Here is a 14,145-nt window from a genome sequence, read left to right as displayed (position 1 = left end):
CAAGGGCAGAAAAACATTCAGACAGCAGCAGCACAGCAAAGGTCCATGACTGTGGCAGAAGAGAAAGGGCCAGTGGGGCCCCAGGGAGTGAAATGTGCCCCTGACGAGGGAGCCGGGGAACCAGAGGCTGGACACAGAGGCAGGCACCAGACCCAGAAAGGTGTCTGAGGCTTGGAAACAGTTGTTCCTTCTTCTGAGAACAATTAGATGCTATTGACGGGTATGGGAAGGAGACTTGACCAAACATGGGTGTGCAAGGTTTCCCCTGGAGCTGCGGTGACAATGGATGGGCCTGAGGGAGTGTAGGGAAGTTAGGAAGCAATGAAGGTACCATGACAATGGGGTCCTATTCCTGGGGGAGGCCTCACGGATGTGAAGAGCTGAAAGCCAAAACCAAATATCGAGCGACCTCTCGAAGGCATATGGCCAGCATCTCAGGACACATGCACTGAGACCCCATCTGCAGGAGGTCTGCTGGAGAGGCCTGACCGTCTCACGTGAGAGCCTGAGCACCCAGTGCGAGGAGTTAGGGTGAGCACATCTGAACAGCTCCTGCCTTCGGTGGCTCCCACAGGAGGTAAACAAACCCGGAAGACCTAAAGCAAAGAGCAGCCTGACAGTGCGTGAGGGGCCCCTTAGGGAGCCTCTGAGGTGCAGCGTAGCCAAGGGAGGTCAGGACCCCAAAACAGAGAGGCTGAGGGACTGTCCGCAGGGCGGGTGTGGGAGGAAAGGGATACCGCAGTTGGTGCTGGGAATAGCCAGAACTTTGACTCAGACGGCACTCCCCCGGCACCCTTTAGCGGTGTGACCTAGAATAAGGACCCTCTTCCAAGTCCTACACTTGCTGAAAGAATCAGCTAGGGTGGCCTGTGACAAGGACCTGCTTAAGGCCTTGTTCCACGTGAGACACTCATGAAATAATAACCACTGTCTCAGTAGCAGGGCCTGAAGAGGTGGGTACAAGACCAGGTCATCCAGAACAGGCTAGAAGCCACTGGCTCATTCCGGCAGGGTCAGGGGAGATGACCTTGGAGGTCGAGCAACTGTATTTCAGGGTGATGGTATTTGTGTGTTCATAGGCCAGGCAAAATAGGCTTTTGAAATTTGAGAATGAAAGAAACACAATTGACCCAAGTGAGGGCGTTTTAAAAGCAACTATGTCTTAGGAGGGATTGGATGGCAGACCCCTCCAAGAGCAGCGAGCAGTCCAAGAATACGCTTCCGGTTTTTCGAAGGCCTAATTCCTATCATGAGCTCTATTTCCGGCAAACCAATGAGCAGAAATCTATTCTGAGGTCTGAGGGCTGCCCAGCGTTAGCCAGGAGCTGGGCCTTGGGCAGAGCCCTGGAGAGAGGCATCCTCCAAAGTGGCCTTGCTGCCACCCCTCCTGACACAGCACATCAGCTGTTGAGTAGGGGAGGGGAGGTGAGCCCTGGCCAAGGCCTTGCTTGTGCCCACCCCAACCCCACCCAAGGGTTGGGCTGAGGAACTTCTTGGGGAGCTGCAGCCTCCATCACATTGAGGCAGTGCACCAGGGATCTTTGGAGGGGAGAGACTCGTGGGAAATGTTGCAATATTTTCTCTGGAGGGATGAGCTATCCAGGCAGTAATGGTGCTGGGGAGGGTTGGGATAGGGGGTGCAGAGGAAACGTTGTGTCAGGGGACAGAGGCACAGTGTTTGTAGATCATCCCAAGCCTTTCTGTGCCCACGCTGGGTAGGGCCCTGGAGACACAGAGACAACGTTGTCTGGTTCTCATGCACCACCTCTTAGAGGAAACAAACCTTTTGATATTCACAACTAGATAGATTACTGAAAAGAAAGAAATGCAGACTCTGGCCCACTGTCTGCAGGAAAATCTCCTGCCCTGGCCAGGAGGAAGCTGGTTGACCCATGCAAAGACTCCTGCTATCTGCCTGGGGAGAGAAAAGACTCAAGTGTTTCCTGGAGTTTTCTTCCGCAAGTTGGTCGGTTCACGGCCAGGGTATAGAGTTCACCCAGGAGCAGTCAAGGTCTGTGTAATCCCAGGAAGTCTCAGACTCTGAAACTCTAGGCTACGATGAAGAACAATGACTTGTCAGCAGCCTGTATATTAGGGTGGGGGGAAAGGACTGCACACTAATATTTTAAAGCTTCAGACTGACAATATCATCTTCATTACTTTTGTTCGCAGGTCCATACATTTGTAATTTATCACAGTATAATTGTATACTTCTTTATATGGTGGGTTTGTTAATGCCTATTTTCCCCCACTGCCCTTAGTGCTCTTCGTCTTTCTTCTATTTTATTGCCAGCACCTAACACTGTCCTTGACACACAGCAGCTGCTCAATAAATGTTGAGTTAAAGAATAAGTCAGAAAATAACTTAGTAGCATCTTAGTAATTTTCATACAGTACATATGTTTGGCCAGAAGGTGGCAATAATACTCAGAGTTGAGAATTTCAAGCTTCAGAGGCAATGGATGCTAAGAATTACATAATGGAACAAATTTGGCTGCTTCATCAAATGTAGAATTAAGTTTATTTCTTCGGCTAACCCTTGATTAACACAAATATCAAGGTGTGGCAGAAATGGTCAGACAGATTTGCATTCAAATCCAGCCTCTGCTGCAGACAGCCAGGAATCTTAGGCAAATGCCTTCGAACTTTCAAGGCTTCTACTTCCTCATCTACAAAATGGAACGTACACTGTCAGATTTTGTTGTGAAAATTAAGTGAGAGAACACTAATACACACACACACACACATATATATATACATATACATATGAGTGTGTGTGTATGTATGTTTATAATTTTTCAACCTCAAAGTTCTTTATATTAGAATATTTATAGGTTATTACTGCCATCAAAAATTACTTCCATGTCAAAATTTAATACAAAAGTTGAAGCAAAATACAGTGAGTTAAAAAAATTGAGAAAGAGTATGCAAAAAAAAAACAAAAAAATCACTGTGCGTTTCAGGCCCTATTGTCCTCTGAGAGAAGTAAAGCCATGTTCCAGACTCTGACTTCTTCCTAGAGACTGAAGGAAATGTGGCTTCATTTTTCTGTGACGATCCATCTAGAGTTGAATTATTTTGTCAAAATAAGGAGTATTTTCTTAATTAGAAAAACTCAAAGCACTCAGAACATGATAGGATACATTTTCTAAAGGAAATAATCCCTCCAGACATTTCAGAGCACTTGAGCACACTCTCAGTTCTAAAGCAAATATGCTGGCTATAAAAGTCAGTATATAGACCTTCTGCAAGGCACATGTAACTTTCGTTGCTCAAAATTTACAATTGATTTTTCTCTCAAAGTTTTTTAGGCTTGTTAATTTTTAATACACTGACCTAAGGTGCCCAGCTATTTTTAGATAAAACTGTGAAATATCCCTTAACCTAAAAGTAGGCTGTGAGAATTAAGGCAGTTAAAGCATTACACTCCCAGAAACCTACATGAATGAAGATTTCATGGCCACTGGTCTCACACCAACTGCATACAGAAACGCTGGTAAACAGCACTCTGGGGACTTGGGCACCTGTCCAGGGGCTTGCTCTGCTCCACTCCGAGTCACGTTCACAGGTGCCAGCTGCACTCAGGCCCCTAATCATGAAGCAGATGAGCACATCAGCAAACAGCACCCCCTAGAAAGGGACCAGGACCACTCATGCATAAGGCACAGGAGTTGTAAACTTGCCTACATAGAAGTTTTTATGTTCAACATTGCTTAGTCCAAAATTCAGCACCTGGCACCCTGTCCGCGGGTACCAAGCACCTAAGTAGCATTGGGGGTGAGGAGCCAGGATCATGCTGAGCTGGTCAGAGGAGAAGGAAAACTCTTCCCTCCACAGCTACCCTCATTGAAACCAGCAGCTCATTTTCTGATCTTTAGGAATACTTTGCCCTCTATTCTAGTTCTTATCAAGGAACATGACCAATGTCAATTTTGAGTAAAGTCCTCCCGTTAGCTGTGCAGTCTCTGAACACAGAGACCTGGAAGTATTACTCTCCGAATCCACAGCACCCAAGACGATGCCTGACCTGAAAAAGAACTCAGTGAATTTTGATGAATAATGAAAAATGAAGGATAGCAGAAATGAAAGATGTGTTTAGGGAATGAGGGAACATGAGAGAACATTGTCCTTTGTAGCCAGGGAAAGATATGTTTGATGAAAACAGACATGGGTCTCAAATGTTTATTTTGTGAGATAATAAAATGATTGTTGCCATTTTAGGCCACTAACTTTTGGGGTGATTTGTTATATAGTAATAGTCTTTTGAACAGATCGTTGTGTCTAGTAATGTGTTCTAGTGAAATATAAGTAATGGGTACTTTCCTCCCCCTGGAATGCTTGGCTGTTCCCCGGTCCCCACGTATCAAATCCTTCTGTGTTAAAGCATCTGTTTTGTCTGGAGAGAAATTTTCTACCTTCCAATGTGCTTCTAGGTGCAGGAGGAGTGGGCAGCAGGGCTCTGCAGGACCCAGGGCAGGATGCACAGTGAGAAAGATGGACCGAGGGCTCCTCGAGGCACATAGCCCAGAGTGGGCATAGAGGCCATCTGTATGAAGGCTGCTCACCTGGTCCACGTAGCAAGTGGCAAAACTTACGAAAGAATCAGAATATCAATGAGCATCCTCAGTAACCTTCTGCAGAACTTGTAGTGCTTTTCTGCAGAACCCAGAACCCAGATTTATTCATCCAGAATCACAGACATAACTTCTCTGCTCTAAAATAGCGCATGGTTTGTTTCTGGTTTTATTTGGGGCTTTGCAGTTCTTCCCTGTTAATTATCACAACTACCTGCTGTTTGTGGCTGGCCTAGGCCTGTGTCCAAGGGGACTGAGGCCACTGCCTACCGATTCCCCATGGTCTTCCCTCCTTGTGGTCTCTGCTTCCTTTTCCTCCTTGTGTCCATTCTCTGCCTCCCACACACCCCTGGTGACAGTTGGCTCTGTGAAGAAGCCTCTTTATGTCTCTCAAAAATAAGCCCAGTCATGTTCTATTTTTAATGGGTTTTAAATGTCTGTTCTGCAAAAGAAAAGTCCCTGCAAAAAGAAGCTGGAAACTGGAAACTCACCCAGGGAGAGGATAAGTGTGGGCCCTGGACGAGGGCTGGTGGCAGGAGAAGCCAGGTCTGGGCACCCTCCCTCTGGCCCTGCTGGGCAGCGATGAAGCCAGATTCTCATATCTAGAGGAACGTGGAAGTTCATGTAGTAGCCCTGTGTAGGGAGAGAAGCTGCCGTCTGCCTCAGTCCTGGCCCTTCGGCGAGTGAGTAGAGATGCTGCCACACTAGCGTCCATTGGTGTTTGTTGACTGACTCCAAGCCCCATCAACCAAAAGCCACATGTCACCAGCCTCACCCCCAGGAAACAATGAGATGCCTGTGTGTGAGCATACACTGTGAGAAAGCCTCCCCTGAGGCCTGCCCTTGCCCCTGTAGTCAGGCCAAACCTCTCTCCAACAGGTGAGGCTCCAGCAGCGCCCAGGAGCGCCCGTGGTGCTGTCATTAGGAACCTACCTCATCACCGCAGTTCCATCCCCTCCTGACACCTGACTGCTTGTGTCCTTCTTTGCAGTTCTTCCCTTATGGAGATGCCTCCAAGTTTGCCCAGCACGCCTTCCGAACCTTCGACAAGAATGGGGACGGCACCATCGACTTCCGAGAGTTCATCTGCGCCCTGTCCATCACCTCCAGGGGCAGCTTTGAGCAGAAGCTGAACTGGGCCTTCAATATGTATGACCTGGATGGTGATGGCAAGATCACCCGAGTGGAGATGCTGGAGATCATCGAGGTGAGGCCCGGGGTGTGGTTGGTGGGTGGTGGGCACAGAAGGAGACCCCATGACAGCCTCCTGGGTGCAGGTCTTGGCGGCTCCTTCTCTCCCTGCTCCAGCCCTGCTGGCTGCACAGCACACCTGGACTTCTCCCGCTTCTGTCCCCACTGCAGCACAGTGCGGGGGACGTCCCGGAACCAAGCCATGGTACCAGTACTGTCATTACAGTGGCATCGTCGTCAGCCATTCACTCATCACCGGATCTCCCATGAACTTGCCTTACTGGGCACAAAGAATGTCATGGGCTCAGTTTCTCTGGCACTTAGTTTATCTCTGCTCTGCCTCACTCCCGCTGTGTCTACCGGGCATCCTAGGCTGCCAGGAGCTCCTGGTGGTATCCCTCCCACTTCCACGGCAAGCAGACTTTGCCCGTGTGTTTGCGAGTATCCCAGGATTCCTCCGCCACACCACCCCCTGTGTACTGCGCTCCCAATGTGAAGGTCTTCTTGGTTTTCCTCTAATGCCCGGTCCCACTTCGGGGCCTTCCACTTCCTCTCTCTCTGCCCAGCATGCCCTCCCCTGGCCTCCTGGGGCTCCTCCCTTACTTCACTCCCATCTCTGATCCTATCCCACCTCTCAGACAGGCCTTCCTTCCCGCATCCCTTCCCAAATATGCACACCCCACTCCCACACCAAAGCAATCTAACCCTTACCAAGAGGGGTTTTGTCCCAGCCTCTGTACCTGCCCCGGATTGTCTTGTTGAGTAGAACATACGACAGAATACAAGCTCTGTGAGGAGGCTCTTTCCTCACAGTGGCATGCCCAGAACCCAGACCCAGCCTGGAGCCTGGCAGGCATGCAAGAGCGGGTGCATGGCTCAGTAGCTTTCCTTGAATTGACTGTCTTTGCATGGGTGCCCACTCCTGCACCAGCCACTCTGACCAAGGAGAGAAAAGTACCACTTGCTGAAGGTAGAGCCAGGTGCTCCATCCTGAAGCTGGGGGATGCCTCATCCAGACACCGAAGGAAGAGATCAGGCAGGGGTGGGTCCCCAGAAGAAAATGGGATGATTGCAAGAAACAGAAGCCAAAGCCCCAAGGACCCCACAGGACCCTCACTCTACTCCAGCCGCACGAAGTCACCCGTCGACCTGCTGCCTGGGAAGCTGGCCTCATTCACTTGCACACCCTCCCTTTCCACATCTTCAGTCTCTTCTTCTCTTTTGGCTTTTCCCCATCAATACCCACTCCCTTTCAAACATACCCAGCAAACTCACATCTTATTTCTTTACCTGTATTCCCTTCATTCAATTAAATATATATATTTTTCCAAACAGGTCATCAGAAAAGATACAGCACAATAATTCTAATCATATGGCTTGATTTTCGCAACTCTGTCACTCTTTAATCTTTTGTTAATCTTCCACACTTAACTTGGCTCCCTCCAAGATCTCTCTATACAGAGTAGGTTTTTCCAAGTTTATTCTCTCTTTGACTTCTTGTCATTTCCCCCATTGGCCACCAAATCCCTTTCTCTCCAAAATTTTTCTCTTTAATCCTTGTCAGTGCCCTTCAGCCAGAGCCCCCAAGGACACATCCACACTTAAACAAGTTGAGTTTATTACTGCTTGCAGTGAGGGAATCTTGGGGCAATTCAGCAGAAGGGTATTAGAAAGGACTTACAAGATCTGGGCTTTGGGAGGGTGATTTGGGGAGGGTTTGGGAAAGCAGGGGTTCACTGTGGATTGGGTACTGTCAGGGAGCGGGGACACTTCTATGATTGGGTATCTCAATAATCTCACCTAGGAGGAGGGCACACAGATGAATGCACTGCTCTAACGGGTGATGCTCATGCATCACAGCCGGGAGTAGGGATGCGTGGTGTTTCGTGTCTGTTTAGACTTCATGACAGAGTGGTTTTGTTTTTGTCTTGCTCCATCGTGGTCACAGACATTTTGTGACGTTGGCTGTATTTGGTGTGAGACCTGACTGTGAGGGCTGGGCCAGCTCCCAGCCACACCAAGGCCGGCGGACAGGCCGGATCAGCACCTGGCTGTCGGTGCCTGCTTTTCTTTCTCTTCGTTCTTCTGCGTTTTTCCCCATCACTGCTAGCTCTTCCTTTCTTCTATCCAGCGTAGCGTTCTCATGCGGAGCTTCTGTGGATTGATTTCTCACCTGGTCATGGGTCACATTTTCCTGCTTCATGACATGTGTAACGATTTTTCCTGGTTCCTGGTCATTAAGAATGTTACATTATCGTGTCTGTATTTTGTTGTCTTCATTTGAAGAGTGCCGATAAGTTTTGACAGGCAGGTAAGTGATGTGTAAATTAGTGTGATCTTTCTGAGGCAGTCTTATAATTTTCAGCTTTTAGAGCAGATGGAGAGTAGCTCTTCTGTAGTGAGTTAGCCCAGTGACCAACTTGTGACCATTTTGGGGTTCTTTTTTTTTTTTTTTTTGAGACAGTGTCTCACTCTGTTGCCCAGACTGCAGTGCAGTGACACGATCTCAGCTCACCACAACCTCTGTCTCCCAGGTTCAAGGTAGTCTCCTGCCTCAGCCTCCCGAGTAGATGGGATTACAGGCACCTGCCACCATGCCCAGCTAATTTTTGTAATTTTAGTAGAGATGAGGTTTCACTGTGTTGGCCAGGCTGGTCTCAAACTCCTGACCTCGTGATCCACCCACCTTGGCCTCCCAAAGTGTTGGGATAGCAAGCCTGAACCACCATGCCCGGACCATTTTGGGGTTCTTAATGATTTTCTCATATGTTTAGTGAGGTTTCTCTATTCTGGTTGGTAGGAACCAGCCCCATGTGTGGTGATACTTACTCAGGTATGTAAGTGGAAGAAGACATATCAGAGTATAACTAGACAGAGAATATAAATAGAAAAGAGATTTCCAGAGGACTGAGAACCCGAGGCAACCTGATGTTTAGAGGTGAGGAACATGAGGTGCTATCAGTAAAGGAGAAGGAGAAAGAATCGTCAACAAGGTCTAAGTCACAAAGGAAGAGTGAGAAGTCTGGGAAGGGAAACAGGCTGTTTCACAGGGAATGAATGGAACGGGCAGTCCTGTCAAATGCTATTGATAGGAGAAGTAAAAGGAGAAAAGTAAAAATTGACAATTGGATTTGGAAACTTGGAGGCCACAGGTGAACTAGCTGAGAATAGTTTCAGAGGAGTCGGGGCCACATCCTAATTGGAGCAGCCCAAGAGAATGAGAGTGGCAGAAGCAGACAGTGAGCATAGAAAAGTTTGCCAGAAGCTTTGCCTTAAAAAGAATGGACAGTAGCCCTCCAGAATGCCCAGGTGTTTAGCAAGCTCTTCGCATTAAGAACTAGCATGCTCAAGGGCCGGGCGCGGTGGCTCAAGCCTGTAATCCCAGCACTTTGGGAGGCTGAGGCGGGTGGATCCCGAGGTCAAGAGATCGAGACCATCCTGGTCAACATGGTGAAACCCCGTCTCTACTAAAAATACAAAAAATTAGCTGGGCATGGTGGCGCGTGCCTGTAATCCCAGCTACTCAGGAGGCTGAGGCAGGAGAATTGCCTGAACCCAGGAGGCGGAGGTTGCGGTGAGCCAAGATCGCGCCATTGCACTCCAGCCTGGGTAACAAGAGCGAAACTCCGTCTCAAAAAAAAAAAAAAAAAAAAAAAAAGAACTAGCATGCCCTGCAAAGCCTGTGTGAGCACGAAGCGTTTTGCGGCTTATTGTTCAGAAACTTCCTTGTGGACTTTTATCTTTTGTGTGCAGCCTAGTTTCCAGACAAACATTGAGGAGACCTCCTAGGCAGATTTCTGAGGCTTTCTCTCTTCCTAGCTCCCTCTCTGGTCCTCTGCCCCGACATTTCTGGCTATCTTCACCTTCCCCCTCAACTGTTGTCTCTTCCAGTTCATAAGACAGCCCTGCTTGGGACCCTCCTCCCTGTGCCGTGGTTCTGGAAGGCCTCCGGCCTGAGATCGTAGGGTTCATCTACTTTGTCTCCCACCTCTTAGGAATTTTAGTCTTGCACTGTCATTTGTAAAGTCTGAAAAGAGCCATTTCTTTTATTTTTGTCCAGTTTTCTAGTTTATACAGAAAGGCAAGTGAGTACAGGCCCATCGTGGCTGGGGACGGCTGGGGGGCATGTTCACACCGAGCTCTGGGTCTGGCGTGCCCTCGGCCTTTGAGATGTTATTACCTGTAAGAGTCTGCGGCGGAAACGGCCCTTCCTGGTTTTGTTTTCACAGTCCCAGTTGCAGGGCTGCATCATGGCTATGATTAATGAGACCCTGCCATTTTCAGAGTTGCTATCTGAGGGCCAGGTGGACCTCTTGTGTTTACATTTCTTCATACCCTGACTTTATTAATAGTGCACTTGTCTTGCTATCTTCATTCATATCCATTGCTTCATGTAAGGGCCTTTGATTTCACCTTTTAAAGGTCAGGGTGAGAGTAGCAGCTTATAGACGGACAGGCCATTTGTCTCTTTTTAAATTCCAGAGACAGTACACATTCTCTGCTTTCTCCTTGCATACCACTCTGGCCATTAGACTAATCAGAACCATGTCTACCAATTACCCACAAAATGAAATTTCAAAAAGTCTGCCTCTTTTAAGGACCAATTTCTTAAAGTGTTCCCTGATACATCGATACGATCTAGCTATAAAAGTGAATACACACAAAATATTTTATCTCAGTGGACATTATAACTTGTTAAATAAAGCACTTTCTAGTGGTTTGCTCTGATTGGCATTTCTAAACCCAACTTTATGAGTTATAATTTACAGACCATAAATTCACCCATGTCAAGCGTACAACTGAGATTTTTAGTAAACGTACAGAGATATGCAACCATCACCATAATCTAAATTTAAAACATTTTTATTCCGCCAATTAGAACCATCATGCCCAAAGGCTCACTCCCACCCCAGGCTCAAGCAACCAGCATAGCACTGTGTCTCCATGGATTTGGCTGCCTTTCTGGCCATTTCACACAAATGGAATCACATTTGTGTCCGGCTTCTTTATATTTTTGAAATTTACCCATGTTGTAGCGTATCCATTCTCTTTTGTTGCTAAAATAGTATTTTTTTAACTGTATAGCTGTATCCTATATGTTTACAGTTGATGGGCAGTTGTTTCATTTCCACATTCTGGCTGTTAATGATACTGCTATGAATGTTCTCATGCAAGACTTTGTATAGATGGGTGTTTATTTTTTAAGGGAATTTTCTAAGAAAGAAAATTTTTTATACTTTGCAAATTCCATATCAAGAATTAATTGTATACAATTAGTTGGCCTAGATAATTGGAATCTTCTCACTTTATTCTTTAACTTATAAACAGAGTCTCTTCTCCACAACTCTCTCTAAAACAAATTCTTGCAGAGTTTGATTTTAATGGTACACCTGGCTTGGTTGTCTTATTATATTCTAAGTTTCTTATCAGTTGGCCCCACATTTCATCTTTTCCTAAATCTCCAAGGCTAGTGCATTTTGACTGTTTTCTGCACCTAAATACAGAATGTTTAAAGTTGAACCCATCATGTTCCTCCCTGTACCTAGTCCTACACCATGATTTCTAATCTCACCATTGAGCCACCATTTCTAACCACTTCCTCTAGCTGGAAACCTGGGAGCCACCCCAAATTCTTCTATATCCAAGTGGTCACCAGACTCACCCATATTTGCTAATGTCACTCTCTTATTCAATAGCATTTAAGGAGTTATTTGAAGTAAAGTTAAATTCTTTATCTTAGCCTAGGAAAACTGTGATCTGCTTCTCATTTCTCTCTCTTCAGCTTCATCTTTCAACACTTTAGCTGGCCCTCCCTCCTACCGTCCCTTGCCCCACATCCCATGCTCCAGCAAGCTAAAACTTTTTCATTTGATCAGTATTTATTGAAGACCTACGATGTGCTAGGCATTGTACGAAGCCCTGGACTTACAGGAGTAAGCAAAGCGATGATCCCTAGCTCCACAGAACGTACTCTTTGGTGGGGAAGACAAAGCAGTTATTTTAATAAAGATGAGACGTATTCTGATGGGGGTGATGGTAAGGGTTGTCACAGAAACTTGGAGCACAAGGAGTGAAACTCCTCTGGGAAAAGGGATGCTGAGGCTTGGAGGATGGGTGGGATCCAGTCAGGCGAAGGGGAGGCAAGAAGAGCTCTCTGTCCTCCTGGGTTTCCGGTAACACCACCTGCAATGCTCTTTTCCCCAAGGCTATCTACAAAATGGTGGGCACGGTGATCATGATGAAAATGAATGAAGATGGCCTGACACCTGAGCAGCGAGTAGACAAGATTTTCAGCAAGATGGATAAGAACAAAGATGACCAGATTACACTGGATGAATTCAAAGAAGCTGCAAAGAGCGACCCTTCCATTGTATTACTTCTGCAGTGCGACATCCAGAAATGAGCAGATGTCAATGCTATGGACTGCACAAAAGTCTCAATGTTCCATTCAGTCTGCAGCTATTCACACACACACACACACACACACACACACACACACACACAAATATTGCTTGGACTACCTATAAATGGACTTGCTTCTTGTGTTTGAAACACTTGTGTGCATGAGATTGTCATTTGCTAATGAATTTTAAAAGCATATATAAAACAAAACCTGCCACAGTGCGATATGTGTAATATCATTTCATAAAAACCCTCTTCCTCCAAAGCCTGGACAGAAATGTGCTGCAAAGAGTTATACGATTTCTTGTTCATGTTTTGCTAATGCTCGTATCTCCTTGATTACATAATGTTAGTAGCACTGAGACCCCCACGGTAATGTAACTTAATTATAAGCTATGTCACCACCCTCCTGTAAAATAGTATTGGACAGACACGGAGGGACCCTTGGCTCCTGCGTCTTGTCCACACACCACAAGAGCTTGTATTATCAGTGAATATAAATGTACTACATTTGCATGCCTTTTGGGTTTGCCTTAATTCTTACCTCATTTGCATCCTACCAATCTGGAAAGAGCTGTTTTGGATGAATGCAGTATAAAATGTAAAAACCCTGCTAAATGATTTATTGATTAAGTATATCTATCTATATATACATATACACAAAGATATTATTTATCAAAAGTAAAAAAAAGATGGAAGTGTATTGGTTTCTGTTTGAATTTTCAAAGGCTTCCAATGTGGTGGCAATAAATGTCCCAAATAAATTTATAACAATTGATTTTCCCCCTAATTCTTATTTTATAATTTTAAAATTGAAGCAGATGCTTATAATAATCATGGTCAGCTAGCAACAATGTACTAAATCTACTGCTAAATATACAACTTTGGAATCTGAAGAATGAATGACAACAACAGGAAAAAAAGCAACTTTCCAACTTTTCATCCAGGCTCCCAAAAGAAGGACACTGAACATGGCATGTGAAGTGTAAAACAATTTGTTCATTTCGAAAAAAGATGTTCATTCTATGACAATAAATTTTATCTCAGTGTGACTTTGGTGCTAACAATGTACGTTCAGTGCAACTACATAGAGCTGTGCACACACAGTAGGTAGGCTGCGGGTGTCCTCCAGCATAAGTCAGTAGGAAAGAAGACGTCTGTCTTCCCAAATCTAAAGTATACAAATAATAACAATACTTTTAATAATAGAACAGAGCTCTGACTCTTTGGGTCTTAAAGAAGGCGGAAGAGATTCCATCAAAACCTCTAAAAGCAGGTTTGCATTTTCCGAACATGCCCCGCTAAGAAGTTGAGTTTTGTACACAGCACTGCCCAATAGTACTTTCTCTGATGATTGGAAGGTCTACATCTGCACTGCACACTAGCTATAACTGCCCATATGACAATTGAGCACTGCAAGTGTGGCTAGCGTGACTGAGGAACTGAATCTTCTTCTGTAAACGTAATTTGCCACATATAGCTAGTGGTTTTAGTAACAGACAGTGTAGTGCTATATTATTTATTCAAGAATTTTTATTTAATGAATTTTTTTTTATCATTCTTTATTTGTCTTAGGATCATTAAGTGACACTAAACTAGGGCCTAATGATTTTATTCATCCATTTAACAAGAAATAGTGACCCCATTACAAACACTTAGGACATCAGCGGTAACTGAAACACTGATAGAACCAAAATTCTGCCCTGAGAAGACAGTCCTATATGTGAATGGAATGTCCTAATACCCTCACCCTTGCTCATGGTAAGCCCAAAGTGTAGGCAGGGAGAGATCAGGGAGGCTCAGTACATCTTGAGACTCCTTCCCAACTCAGTGAGGACAGGTAGGTAGGTGAGGAGCTGGAGAGTTCTTCAGAATGGCACCTGGTTAAGCCAGGCTCTGAGTCATTCATTCATAACAAATCTTCATTGATCACCTGCTGTGCACCTAACATCATTCTTGTGTGGTGAGGGGACACACT

At 45.8% G+C, this 14,145-nt stretch overlaps 1 protein-coding gene across 1 annotated transcript in view; it reads left to right on the top strand.

Annotated features, from left to right (window-relative positions):
• The window catches only part of VSNL1 (visinin like 1), a 111,545-nt gene extending 98,326 nt beyond the window's left edge, over nucleotides 1–13,219 (top strand). The window contains exons 3-4 of the mRNA XM_032294069.1: nucleotides 5,566–5,781; nucleotides 11,971–13,219. Coding sequence (XP_032149960.1) covers nucleotides 5,566–5,781; nucleotides 11,971–12,168 — 414 coding nt within the window. The 3' untranslated portion in view covers nucleotides 12,169–13,219. The remainder of the gene's footprint in view (nucleotides 1–5,565; nucleotides 5,782–11,970) is intronic.
• The last annotated feature ends 926 nt before the right edge of the window (nucleotides 13,220–14,145 follow it).

The sequence above is a fragment of the Sapajus apella genome, unplaced genomic scaffold, assembly GCF_009761245.1.
Source record: "Sapajus apella isolate SASKATOON/1434 unplaced genomic scaffold, GSC_monkey_1.0 scaffold31, whole genome shotgun sequence".
NCBI lineage: Eukaryota > Metazoa > Chordata > Mammalia > Primates > Cebidae > Sapajus > Sapajus apella.
The sequence above is the reverse complement of the archived record's forward strand: the minus strand, read 5'-3'. Positions and strand labels throughout refer to the sequence as shown.